The sequence below is a fragment of the Entelurus aequoreus genome, linkage group LG12, assembly GCF_033978785.1.
Source record: "Entelurus aequoreus isolate RoL-2023_Sb linkage group LG12, RoL_Eaeq_v1.1, whole genome shotgun sequence".
In the NCBI taxonomy this organism is placed as follows: domain Eukaryota; kingdom Metazoa; phylum Chordata; class Actinopteri; order Syngnathiformes; family Syngnathidae; genus Entelurus; species Entelurus aequoreus.
In genome coordinates, this window is record NC_084742.1 from 50,532,290 (window position 1) to 50,547,037 (window position 14,748).

At 37.3% G+C, this 14,748-nt stretch overlaps 1 protein-coding gene across 3 annotated transcripts in view; it reads right to left on the reverse strand.

Annotated features, from left to right (window-relative positions):
• The window catches only part of LOC133662316 (tetraspanin-5-like), a 37,621-nt gene that overhangs the window by 12,320 nt on the left and 10,553 nt on the right, over positions 1-14,748 (reverse strand). For all 3 annotated transcript variants that reach the window (XM_062066209.1, XM_062066210.1, XM_062066211.1), the window contains exons 2-6: positions 14,091-14,141; positions 10,733-10,879; positions 10,483-10,653; positions 333-458; positions 154-201 (exon numbers count right to left, since the gene is read on the reverse strand). In XM_062066209.1, the coding sequence (XP_061922193.1) occupies positions 154-201; positions 333-458; positions 10,483-10,653; positions 10,733-10,879; positions 14,091-14,141 (543 nt within the window). The remainder of the gene's footprint in view (positions 1-153; positions 202-332; positions 459-10,482; positions 10,654-10,732; positions 10,880-14,090; positions 14,142-14,748) is intronic.

Here is a 14,748-nt window from a genome sequence, read left to right on the forward strand (position 1 = left end):
GGTGTTATTCTATAATAGTGCATGACATGTTTCTCAAACCAAATGTATCCCTTTTTGGGGTCACAGTAGGATCATCACATACAGTACAATAGAAAAAACATAAATATGCGGTTCAGATAAAGTGCTGCTTATACACAATTATAGGTTAGTTACCGGTTCTGCTCGGATGTCGTATCCACACTGAGTGTTTATTACGTCCTCCTGAACAAAAACAAACAGTATAGTCAACCTAACTACAATGTCAATACTAAGAATATTTCCTATTGTTTTCTTACTAAAAATAGGTTTCAATAAATATTTACATTTTAATTTTATATATCATTTGTTTTTACCGCTGGGTCCTTGGTGCAGCAGGAAAACGGAACACCGCACTTTTCCCGACTGGGGTTCGTATCGGTGCAGTTGAAGTAAATGTTGAGGTTCCAGTCGTCTGCGCCAAAGGCGCCGCAGCACTCCCACTGAGGAAAAAAAAACAACATGTAAATAATTAACGTCATTTATTTTAAAATGCGTAACATGCAGATGCAAGAAAAAAACACTTTCGGGTACCTCAACAATACAAGGATTTCTTATGGATTTTTCTGCAACTAACAAATTCCAGACGAAGGATGGGTACCCGTTACATTTGAACCGATATAGTACTGATAAAAAGTACTTGGAAATGAATATGTTACCAATTTTCAATACTTTTTTGTGTCTTCATGTGGTGCTAAATGTACATTTGTTTAATAATACCATCTCAATTCTACACTGAGCTGATAATTCTGTCTGTTGGATCTTGTTTTGTTACACGTGTGAGTCTCATTTGCTTACATGCTTTTATTTCAGTTTGCTGTAGTCAGGAAGTACTGTCGTCTATTGGCATGAAGTTGAATGGGCCAGTCATTGAACCCTACAAAGTGTTTGCGCTGTAAGTATTGTACTTATTCAGCACTAGCTTTTTGATTACAACGTGTATCTCTAGTCGCTTTAAAAAAATGTTAATGTTGAAGGTCCATTAACAATCGTTACAAGTAAGAATCATTTGAAAATCTTTTTTTTTTACACCCCTCTAGCATATCCAAATGTGCATTAATCTTGGACATGTTTAAAAGTGAAACCATATTTTGGAGCTTTTTCTATCAGGCACGGTACTGAGTCTATGTTAACGTACAACAAAATGGTTATCGAAATTCCGCTTCCGGAATTCGGTCAGTGCCTGTAGAGGTACCTAATTCACGATCCCTATTCCCCACAACTGCTTTCTGCTAGGAATCCGTGTTAATTTCATTGACTACAAATGTTCATCTTATTTGCACGTTGACGAAAACAATGACAAAATGAATTGACAATTTAGTCGACGAATAAAAACGTTACAAACATAATTGACAAGAGACAAAATGCAATCATATTTAATTTTGTCTCGAGGCGGGTGGGACAAGTTAGGAATCTATCCAATCACAGTAGCATGCAGGGGAGGGGAGAGTGGTACATCACAGTGGAGATCCAATCAGAACTACAACTACTAAAACACAGTGTTTGGATTTTTTCACTGGGAAACAACACTATTAATGATGACCGCGACAAAACTCCTGACGGTTAGTATTACCCTTTAGAATTAAAATGATCGAAAAACTGAGATTGATAACCGCATTTTGATAAGCTCACGGACTGACTGATGCATGAAAACAAGAGACTTTGCCCGTTAAAAACAACATACCCCAATCCTAACTTACATTAGGCCTGCGCGATACATCGATTTTATCGATATATTTGAGTTTTTTTTTTCCCCCAGACGATTCAAAAATGTAAAAATCTATTTTTTTTCTCCTCTTGCTACAGCATACTTTTTGCCCCTCAGGAGCTTCCATAACTTGCGTCGTCCCATTACTTCCTTAGCGGCACATGTGACACAACATGGCTAATGCTACCGCTAACGAGAGCGAGACGCAGGGCCGGCCCGTGGCATAGGCCGTATAGGCAAATGCTTAGGGCGCCGTCCATCAGGGGGCGCCACGCCAGTGCCACAAATGTTGGAGAAAAAAAAAAAAAAGTTGGTACTATTATTTCTAAATACAAAAAATAATCCCACGTTAATTAAAATGCAAAGTAAAGCCTATTTAATAGAAATAATATTTGTTACAACATTAAGCCCCCCCCCCCCATCCCCCCGCACGGTGCGCCCCCTCCCTTCCCGTATCATGACTCTTACCACATCAAAAAATCAACACAAGATGTCAAAATGGCCAAAACTGTCAGGTTCCCAGGGAAGAAAAAAAAGAAAAGAAGAGGAGGAGAAACGAGAAAAAGACAGAGGTAGCAGGTAGGTAACGTTAGCCTACATTAAATTATTTGTCTGTTACAGAATGTGATAGTAACCTGGCTTTTAGCATTAAGCTAATGTTACATGATTCGGCAATTGCTAATCAATAAATAGCTAGTTCTGTTTTAACGTCGGGTTAATATTGTGGAGGGGGCTAAAGCTAAATTGTTATGGAAAATAATAATGTAACGTTAGGTAATTACAGTACTCCCACCTTACATTCCTCAGGGACATTTGTATTAGATCTTTTAAGCAGGTGTTTTTTGTTTACATTGTTATTGCCTTCTGGTTAGCTAATGTTTGCCCTGCAGGTAATAGTCACTTTTCCACCCCTTTATATATTAGGTATAGTTGTAAGCCTAGTTGTTAAAGTGCACATCATTAATGTTAATTAAGCAATATCACATGAAAGGGAATGCTGTTTTTTAATTTGAGCACTGCTGTGATTCGGTTAAAGATAATCATAACATAACATTCTCATATAATATGTTAATTTGCTTTCTTTAAGTAAAAAAAAAGGTCAAAGACAAAGCTATTCGGTTTCTTGTGAGTATATGCACTTCACTGCCGATGTGGGGGGTTGGGGGGAGGGGGGGCGCCACCTAAAATCTTGCCTAGGGCGCCAGATTGGTTAGGGCCATGCCTGGCGAGACGCTTGTTCCAAAGAAAAGAAAAGTGTTGTCAGTACTTTGGCTTCGAGGCAACAGGCGTGGAACAAATGACCACACGCTGCAAAGAGTTTCAAAATGGCATCCGCACAACAAAATTATTGCAGCATCTGAAACCAAAGCCTCCAGCCGAGTTGGGGAAAAAACATCTCTTTATGAGGCAACAACAAAACACACTATGGGCTAAAAATCACCTTACTATGGTGGAATCATTTACAGCAGGTGTCAGAAAGTGTTTTAGTCTTATCTTATTCTGACGCAGTTTTGAAATGTTAGATTTCCTGTGCTCTTAATTTGGCGATCTAGTCTTCTCAGACTAGATTTCCTGTTTGTAGCATTTCTGCGTAATACGGGCTCTTGGGTGATTGTGTAAACAGCATGGTGTGCGTTCCTGACTAAAATGTAAGTATACGTCGAATATAGCACGGTTATTAATGATAAAATGCCTATATTGTGTTAGATGTAGCCTTAGCCGAGTGTTTGTTTGCAACAATGTTTCTGCTTGACGATATAATTCGCCCGCTCAACTTTTGCCCTGTTAATACATCTTGTTACACAGTAGTTATCCTATCCTACCACTAGATGGCGACACAGACCACGTTTAAATCACTGTCTAAATCAACAGTGCTTATTCCCCATTCATCTCTAATGGACTGCTTTAATAGTCCATGTACATTTGTTTGTATATTTGTTTTATAACACATTGTAGAGTATATTATATTACATATAATATTATACATATCCTGTTGTATTATTGCATATTATATTGCCTAAATGTATCCAAATTATTATTTGAATATGTTCCCTTTAGACCACACACACACCCCACACACACCTATACTACAATTGTTCAACTTCATCATTAAAGAGTGCCTGAAAGCCTCTCTGTGCCCTACTCTCTGACCGGAGTCCTTGTCCTAAGAAGATATCAGACCAGCATTCCGCATCCAGAATAACCTACTCTATCACAGCAGGTATGTATGATGATGCCATGTATGATGATACCATGTATGATGAGAAAGAAACACAATGTAGAGCGATCACTGTGAATGAAAAAGACCGCGTTTACTTTATCTACTTACTATAACAAACTATCGTCCTCTCAATGTTTTATTACTTCATTGTTTATTTGGATACAATGTTTAATACGACATTTTTTATTTACAGACGTAGACATTTTTATTTACAGACGTATGTCATTCAAGACAGAAGTTTGAAGTTTGCACTAGATCGCTCTCAATGTTGGAGATTATTTGCATGCAAAATGTGCAATAAAGCTTTTAATTTATTCTTAGAAAATTTTTGCAAAAAAAAAAAGTACAATTTATATCTTGTCTAAAAAGAACAACATTATACAAATTAGAATGTTGCCAAGAGTAAGATGTAGTGTATATAGTGTCATTTCAAACTTTTTTTTTTTTTATTAATAAAGAAAAACTTGTTTGGAATTATCTCTGTCATTTGTATTCAATGTTTGTTTGTTTTTTAAAGTGAGGAAAAAATCTGAAAGAAAAATCGAAAATCAGGGATTTTATTTTTAAGCCATATCGCCAAGGCCTAACTTCTATAAACACCTTCCTGTCTGAGCGACTAAGATATTCAGTTGTGCACATTGAACCTACATGCTGTGCTCTCTGAGAAGAAAATTCTGATGATCGATCTTTCCTCAGAAGGAAAGGAGGTGGTTTACGGTGCGTTCAAGTACCGCTGAACAACTTAGGACAACCCACGCCAGAAGTAACTCATAATTATGACAACACTTTATGTATCACGCCCTTTTCATTTAAATAGATCGTAAAGTGCTACAGTACAATCTATGGTTGTCCCGATACCAATATTTTAGTACCGGTATTGGTAGTAAAATGTATTTCAATACTTTTCAGTACTTTTCTCAATAAGGGGGACCACAAAATAAATGCCATTATTGGCATTATGTTAACTAAAAATCTTACGGTACATTAAACATATACAGTATTTCTTATTGCAATCAAAGAACAATTTTGTCCTTAAATAAAATAGTGAACATACCAGACAACTTGTCTTTTAGTAGTAAGTAAGCAAACAAAGGCTCCTAATTAGTCTGCTGACGTATGCAGTAACATATTGTGTTATTTCTCATTCTATTTTGTCAAAATTGTGAGGGACAAGCTGTTAAAATTAATTATTAATTTACTTGTTCATTTACTGTTAATATCTGCTTACTTTCCGTTTCAACATGTTCTATCTACACATCTGTTAAAATGTAATTATCACTTATACTTCTGTTGTTTGATACTTTACATTAGTTTTGGATGGTACCACAAATTTAGGTATCGATCCGATACCAAGTAGTTACAGGATCATACATTGGTCATATTCAAAGTCCTCATGTGTCCAGGGACGTATTTCCTGGGTTTATAAACATAATATGAATTTTAAAAAAAGGAAAAAATATTTTGTGACGATAAAAAATATCAATGTAATCATAGTAGTATTGACTAGATACGCTATTGTACTTGGTATCATTACAGTGGATGTTAGGTGTAGATCCACCCATGGCATTTGTTTACATTCAGGGGTGCTAGCTTGCTGTTAGCGGTTAGCTATCGTATCCTCCTACGGTGTGTAGTGAAGCATGTTTAGCTATTCCTTGTCCTACAGGGATGATATTTGTAAGAAACACACTTTATTCGTCCCCATGGAGGCGAGGATTAGTGATTTAGAAGTAGCTAAAACACTGCCGACTGCGGATGGACGTTAACCGCTAGCTAGCTAGCCATGTCTTAAAAGCACCTCTTCCTGAGGGCGTTTCAGTGTTATCTTAAGTTTTTAGGCCAAAATGAGTCTGTTCTTCCTTTTCTGTCTACACACTGTGTCTGCTTGTAAATACTCCGTGATTGTGCGCTGCCGAACATGCTCCTCTGCTCGCAAAACCAGCAATGACACGACGTGACGACGCGCCGTCATGCCCGGGGACCGGTATTTTTCAAACAGAGTATAGTACCGTTTTTGATTCATTAGTACCGCAATATTATACCAGTACCGGTAAACCGTACAACCCTAGTGGAAACCAATATTTCCAGTACAACACTAAATGTTTAGCTATAAAACAGATAAAACACTAAGAGTAAAACACTTCAGTGAAACATAAACACAAGACATGCAAAATAGTGGGTTTTCTAACTTACAAAAACTTTTGAGTACATTAACAATGTTAACCGTGATAATTTTGGTCACAATGAAATGTTCATGTTGTTACATCCCTACTGTATCGTCACACCCATTACAATGTGTCTGCGACACCTGGAAGAAAGAGAAGACATATGGACGCACTTCATCTTTGCCACGGTAGACAATGTTACACGTTGTAAGCCCTGTGGCAAAGGTGAAGTAAAATACAACCAACTTGGAGCGCCATCTGCAGGCTAATCATCAGGACATCTACGCAACAGTAAGTAGGCCTACACTAATATTCCCAAATGACTCATACTGTGCTGAATTACTGTTACTATTAAAGACCGTAGAGCAAGAGCAAGACTGCTTACTCAACCACTACTTCTGTTGCATACTATGAGCGAGCTACAGTGCACTTTAATCAATGTCCTCTGCACACTGTTCAGCTATTAATTGTACAACTTGACAACACACAATGGAGGACAGGTATGTGAGATGTATATCCGTCCTGGATTTATAAGACGAGTTGGTATATTTAGACGGGACAGAGGCCAAGACGCCAGTTATGAACACTCAGTGTAGTTACACAAAATATAGAGTAAAACTAATTCCTTCATATGATCATTTTAGTCATATATTATTCAACATTTGAAAATGATAATTAATTCCAGCTTAAATAATAACACAGTAAAGTTACTGTAAAATTGACTTATTTAAATATTCATGGAGTGCAGCTCTTGTGGATTTAGTTTCTGAGATGTTCTGCAGTAACCCTAATAAAAGTGGTTTCAAGACATCTTCAAAGATGCGTTATATTTTATGTTTTAGTCGACAGAATTTACTGTATTTTCGTCGACTAAAATGTTGAGGAATTTAGTTGACTAAAAGTAAATTAATTTAGATGACTAAAATATGACCAAAACTAAAATACATTTTCGTCATGGCGGACAACAGATAAAACAATGACGGACAGCGGTTGGGGTATCCGGCAGCGCCGGATACTACAGCAAATGATAAGAGGGGTCACAAGGGTTTATTTATGCAGCCAATCAATGTCATTAACACAGTACAGACTTAATGCAAGGTCAATACAGCAGTGCCAACCTCATTTTTATTACGAAACGATCAGAGAGTGGCACATCCATAGAGTATAAATATGTAGATGGGACACGCTTCATTGAGCTGCTATCCTATGGCGAGGCTTAGGGCATTCTGTGGTTATAGAAGCCACGAAACTGAAACAAAGGAAGCCTGTCCATTGTCTGATAAGGTGTACAATGTCTGTACCACAAAGCTCATGAACAACAAGATTGTTGTTATTATTGCATGTGGGCCAAATTACTTATATTAATAGTAAAGCACAGCGTGCACGCATGATGTTAAAAGGAATGCTCAGGGAGTTTGTATGCGGGGGAACATTGGACACGACAAGTATGCTGCTTGCTGCTGGGAAATTAGCATAGCTTGTCGATTTTGACTTAAAATGTTAAGTGTGGAATTTAATGACTACGTGTCTATGGATGTTCTCATTCATCCAGGTCTTTGTAATCTCTGGGTATTCAAAATTGAGGCACTTTCTTCTTCTTAACGCTCTCCTAATTCTGTATCGGACTCTATTTGAACCACATATAAATTATTGCAATGTCGTATGGTGTAACACGTATCCTAGTTATCTTAAAAAACTGGAGATCCTTCAGAAGAAAGTCGTACGTGTTATATCATGGGCAAACTTTAATGCTCCCTCAAATCCTCTTTTTTATGGGTACAATCTTCTGAAGCTTACGGAGTGCAACATATTCCACAGTGCTTGTATTATGTATAACGTAGTATATGGATTAAATTCTAGACTCTGCCAGCTCATTTCAGTGACCACTACTTCTTATAGATATAACATAGAAGTAAACCTTTATTAAGAGATAGGGATGTCCGATAATGGCTTTTTTGCCGATATCCCGATATTGTCCAACTCTTAATTACCGATACAGATATCAACAGATACTGATATATACAGTCGTGGAATTAACACATTATTATGCCTAATTTGGACAACCAGGTATGGTGAAGAAAAGGTCCTTTTTAAAAAAAATAATAAAATAAAATAAGATAAATAAATTAAAAACATATTCTTGAATAAAAAAGAAAGCAATATAAAAACAGTAAAGGGGGGAGTGAGGTTTTTTGGGTTGGTGCACTAATTGTAAGTGTATCTTGTGTTTTTATGTTGATTTAATTTTTTTTTTTTTTAAATAAATAAAATAAAAACGATACCGATAAAAAAAAAAAAACGATACCGATAATTTCCGATATTACATTTTAAAGCAGGCCGTTATTATCGGACATCTCTATTAAGAGGGGAAAATCGTCATCTAAAGTGTACAAGCTTTAGTATAGCCTGTAGATGATCTGGAGTGAGATTGATAGCTCTATAAAAGAATCACATTTTAAACATTTTTAAAAAGAGTTTTAAGCTAAATTTATTGCGACGTTATGCTTAGTACTTTTAACACACCCCTTATGGTTGAGGAATTCACATTAGTCGCATAATTTTGGTCTTCACCTCTGCATGTATGATGAGATTATCGCAGATCTTCAAGATGCAACCTTTTAATCAAATTTGAATAATAGGATATCGAGACTGATTTGGTGGATTTAAAGATTCCTTTTTTATTCATAAATGACATTGTAAATGGGTATTTGGTGGGTAGATTTTGAAATGTATTGTATTGTATTTTCTATATTATATGATGATGTATATTTTAACTGTGGGTCCCTGTCCATAAGCTGTGTGCTTTTAGAGATGACCTTTTTGCAGAACGGACTCTGATATTAACAAAAGAAACAATAATGAAATACAAAACTATGTCTGTCTGTAAATAAATAAACTCAGTTGATCGCAACTGGACTGCTTGGTTTGTCCTAGAAGACGTTTCGCCTCTCATCAGAGTAGACTTCATCAGTTCATGCTCATAGACTTAGATTGATCAGATCTAGTCTTATACTTAGATTGATCACATCTAGTCTCGCGGCTGGTGCCAAACCCCAAATATTTATACTCCAAAAACCAGGAGGGTGTGCCTGGGCAAGGATGGTTTCACCCTATCGTATTGAGAAAAACAACTGTTTTAATGTAAACAAACAATCTTAACTGTTAAGCCAACGACAGTCGAAGTGTAAATTCCCCTGGTTAGCATTGAGGTATTGTGTGGCAGAACGATCACTGTGAAAATAGTCGAAATCCCCCACGTAAGCATTCCATTCAGTTGTAAACAAATGGCACAAATGGCATTCTGGTCACCTTCTGTGAGCAGAATGTTTCTATCTCCTGTTATTTGTTGGACGCTAAACTGCAGAGTCTTTTAGGAATGATTGAAAGGACAGTGTTGTATGTGGGATACAGGTGCTGTCGCAGACCACCACCTCTGTTTAGGGATAGTTTTTCAACCTTTGCATAGATGGCTTCCCTCACTCTCCTTTCGTACCATCTGTCCTCCCTGTCCAGAATGTGTACATGTTTGTTGTCAAAGGAGTGCTGTTTCTCCCTGAGGTGCAGATAGACATCTGAGCCTTGGCCTGAAGAGTTTGCCCGTCTATGCTGTGCCATGTATCGGCTTAGTGGTGGTTTGGTTTCCCCAATATATGAATCAGTGCATTCATGATTACACTGGATAGCATTCACCAGATCGGTTTTGTGGGTGTGGGGTGTCCGGTCTTGACGATGCACCAGTCTCTGTCTCAGGGTGTTGTCTGGTTTGAAGTGTACTGGAATGTTGTGTTGGTTAAAAATTCTTCTGAGTTTCTCACATAGACCTGATACATTTGAAATGACAATATTTTTGCGTCTGTCACCTTTTCCCTCCTCATCCACTCTGTTCTTGTTTTTTCTGGAACTGGATGCACTTTTCACAAACGACCGGCTGGGGTAACCACAGATTTTGAGGGCGTTCCTCAAATGCCTATGCTCTTTGTCTTTGGCCCGTGGGCTGGTAGGAACATTATCAGTACTGCGTTGTAGGGTTCAGATAAAGCCCAGTTTGTGTTCCAGTGGGTGGTGTGAGTCAAAAAGCAGGTATTGATCGGTGTGTGTGGGTTTTTGGTAAACCACAACATGGAGGCCCCTGTTTTCTCCAATGTGGACATCACGGTCCAAAAAAGACTAGATCTGACCAATCTAAGAGTAAGACTAGATATGACCAAAGTCTTTGAGCATGAACTGATGAAGCCTACTCAGATGAGAAGCGAAACATCTTCTAAGACAAACCAAATAGTCCAGTTGTGATCAATTGAATGCCCTGGGATTGAGGACTATGTGTTTTAAGCATCATGTACTGTAGTTCGCTTAACATGAAGAGTGACACTTACGTATTCCTGAGTGAAATCAATAAGGTTTTGCAGGTCGATGTCGTCACGGTACGCCCGGACGTTGTTGTTAATGAACAAGTTGAGCTGGTCTTTGATCCAGTCCTTGAAGACGAAGGCTAGGATTCCCGTGGTCAACTCCAGGAAGAAGATGATTCCCAGAAATACGGAAAACTGCGGTAATTAGCAGAACATTTTAATTGTATCATTATGTCCATGTTTGTCATTACCAATTGAATGGAGTGCCACGTACAAATTTGAGCAGGAAAGTGTTTTCCCGCAGGGCTCCGATGCATCCTGCAAAACCCAGAATGAACATAACTCCCCCCACCACCATGAAGAGCCACACCGGGTCCAGACCCCCGAGGTCAGTAATGGACGAAATGTTGGACAGAACCCCCTAGGAGACACAAAGACAAAGTAACTTAACAAAAATCTTACATTTATTCTTTCTTCCTATTACACAATTTATTTAACAAACACATTTTATTAAATTATTATTACATAATATTAAAATCATTTAAAATAAACAACAAATATACAATACAACAACGATACAAATGTTGACCATTATATGTTTTACTATTTTACATTCTAGCATATATTTACGGTTTAAACAAAAGTTTATCAATAATGTTTAGTAACTACAGAAAAGAAAGTCAGTGATGTAAAATGTTTTCTGTGTAAAGCTTGTTCAGTTTATTTTGTAGGTACACTACCGTTCAAAAGTTTGGGGTCACATTGAAATGTCCTTATTTTTGAAGAAAAAGCACTGTACTTTTCATTGAAGATACCTTTAAACTAGTCTTAACTTTAAAGAAATACACTTTATACATTGCTAATGTAGAAAATTACTATTCTAGCTGCAAATGTCTGGTTGTTGGTGCAATATCTACATAGGTGTATAGAGGCCCATTTCCAACAACTATCACTCCAGTGTTCTAATGGTACAATGTGTTTGCTCATTGGCTCAGAAGGCTAATTGATGATTAGAAAACCCTTGTGCAATCATGTTCACACATCTGAAAACAGTTTAGCTCGTTACAGAAGCTACAAAACTGACCTTCCTTTGAGCAGATTGAGTTTCTGGAGCATCACATTTGTGGGGTCAATTAAACGCTCAAAATGGCCAGAAAAAGAGAACTTTCATCTTAAACTCGACAGTTTATTCTTGTTCTTAGAAATGAAGGCTATTCCACAAAATTGTTTGGGTGACCCCAAACTTTTGAACGGTAGTGTATTTTGCAACTTTGTTCTTTTTTTTTGCTAATATTGATATTTTTTTAATCAATGTGTCCCCGACTTAAACAAGTTGAAAAACTTATTCGGGTGTTACCATTTAGTGGTCAATTGTACGGAATATGTACTGAACTGTACAATCTACTAATAAAAGTTTCAATCAATCAATCCATGTGGTGGCCCATCAGTCCTGTCATATTTGTGTTTGTTTTTTTAAACAATTTTCATTGTACTTTTAGGGTGCAATGAACATGACGATCGAAATACATGATAATAATCTTTTTTTTTTTTTTTTTTATCTTTGCATGGTTTGCTGTGTTTGTATTTGTTTTTGTTACAGTAGCTTATTTTGTTGAAAATGTTGAGAATTGTTCGCAATCCTACCTAACGATTTTAAATTTGACCATTTCCGCTAAAGCTACAGACTTTTTAATGATTCTTATGACATAATATAATTGTTCACATTTTGATACTCAGGTGCCAGCAACTCATACAGGAGTTTGTAAAAATTAATACAAATAATATTTCAATTCAGGTGGTCCATGAAAAAGTCTCTTACTGCTGTTGCTGCTTCACTCACAAGACCAGCTGAGCTCATCAATCTATCTCTGATTAGTTTAAAAAGTGCAACATTTTACATTTCAATGTTATTATTAATTTACCGTGTTTTCTGGATTGTAGGGCGCACCAGATTATAAGGCGTACTGCCGATGAGCGGGTCTATTCAGGTATATTTTCATACAAAAGGCGCATTAAAGTGGTCATATTATGATTTTTTTCTAAATTAAAAACACTTCCTTGTGGTCTACATAACATTTAATGGTAGTTCCTTAGTCAAAATGATGCATAGATTATGTTTTACAGATTATCTTCAAGTCGCTTTCTGACCGCCGCTTCAGGATGCGCCGTTTGTGGGCGGTCTTATTTACGTGGCTCACCTTCGACAGAGTCTTCTCCCCGTCATTTTTGTTGTAGCGTGCAAGGACGGGAGTGGAAGAAGTGTCAAAAGATGGAGCTAACTGTTTTAATGACATTCAGACTTTACTTAAATCAACAACGGAGCAGCATCTCCTCATCTGTGGCTCACTAGTGCAACAACAACACTAGAAATGCGTCCCGTGAAAAAAACGGAACTCTCTAATAACTAAAGTTTTGTGGGTGAATAATGTAAACTCACTACACTGGTAGTTTTTAGCGCTTCATTAGCGAGATATAAGTTAGAACTTTACGCTACATTATATTAGAAATGGCAACAGTAGAGGGTTGAATGCGATATAACAAGAAGATAGTGAAAAATAACCTTATCGATTACGGCATTGGCACGGACAACAGTGGCGGATGTTCGCAAATTTTCAGGACTTATGCAGATCTCAAATACACATCAGCAGGTACCAGAAGGTAAGAACATTTGTTTTTGCATGATATTGCGAAACAAAACGCCAGATAATATGTCTGCTAATGGGTGCCATTTTGCGGTCAATATACACACACCATAGTAATACTTGGATCTCTGACTACGGTAGTCGTAACGGGCCGACAGTCCATCAAGCGGTGCGTCTTCAAAGTCATACTAAAACATTTTGACAGTTTTTTGAGTGCAGTGTGTAATGTTCTTTATTTTCAATGGAACATTTAAAGTTTTGGTGTTGTTTACTGGCGTCATATTGCAGTCCACACATATCTCTTATGTGTGACTGCCATCTACTTGTCACATTTATAATTTCACCATCTAACAAATAAAATAGATTTGTGGTCAATAAGTACAACCAGAATTATTCCATACATTAGGCGCACTGGGTTATAATGCGCAGTGTCGATTTTTGCAAAATGAAAGGATTTTAAGTGTGCCTTATAGTCCGAAAAAGACGGTAAACTTGAAGAACCAGTCATGTATGTGCAATAATGGAATTTTGCAGCACAAGTAAAGTACAAGTTCACTTGCAATTCCTTCTTCACTTTAAAAGGGCACTTTTGAGACTTGAGACAGTTCAAGTTTAAAAACTGTCCAATTTAGAAGTTTGCATTTATAACATGTTTATGATGAGGAGTAATAGTAAAGTACATTTTATTTTATAACAGAGTTTCATCATTTTAGTGATTATTTGATTTAGAACACTATGAATAGAAGTCGAAACAATTGTGGAACTTGATCCCCACCTGGTCACAGCAGATATTGACGGTTTTATTGTGGCTAACCTACAGCACACCTGTGCAATCATCATGCTGTTGAATCAGCATCTTGACGTGCCACAACACAGATTTAGTATTTGGGAGAAATAGACATTTTGTGTTTGTATAAACAAAATAAGATCAGATTTCATGAAAAATGGGAGCAAGAACTAAAGTGTATAATCAAATAAAGTCGGACTCACCTTCTCACTCCATGCCCACAGTCCAATGCCAACCAAGGCCATGCCGAGCAACTGCAAAATAAGGGAACATTGTTTTTATTCTCAAAAAGATACGATACACATTTCCCCGGAAAATTTTTTTTTTTAATAAGACTGATTTTTAATGTAGAAAATTATTTTTTATATTTGACCTTTTTTTCTTTTTTAAATAAACCTTTAGTCAAAATACCGTAATTTCCGGACTATAAGCCGCTACTTTTTCCCCTCGTTCTGGTCCCTGCGGCTTATACAACAGTGCGGCTTATTTACGGCCTGTTCTCCTCCGACACCGACGAAGAGGATTTCGGTGGTTTTAGTACGCAGGAGGAAGACGATGACACAATGATTAAAGACTGATTTTTCATGTACCGGTAGGCTGGTTATTTTGATAACGTACAGGCGAGCACTTTGTATTACTTTGCACCGTTGTATTATTTGTACTCTGCACGAATGCTGTTCGCCATGTCAAAGATGTGAAAGTTTGATTGAATGATTGAAAGATTTATTGTCAATCAATGGGACGCTTTGCGTTCCCAAACAGTCATCTCTGTCCCGACAATCCCCTCCGTGGTAGCAGGAACCCCTATATACTACGCTAATTACACATCAAAACCCTGCGGCTTATAGTCGGGTGCGGCTT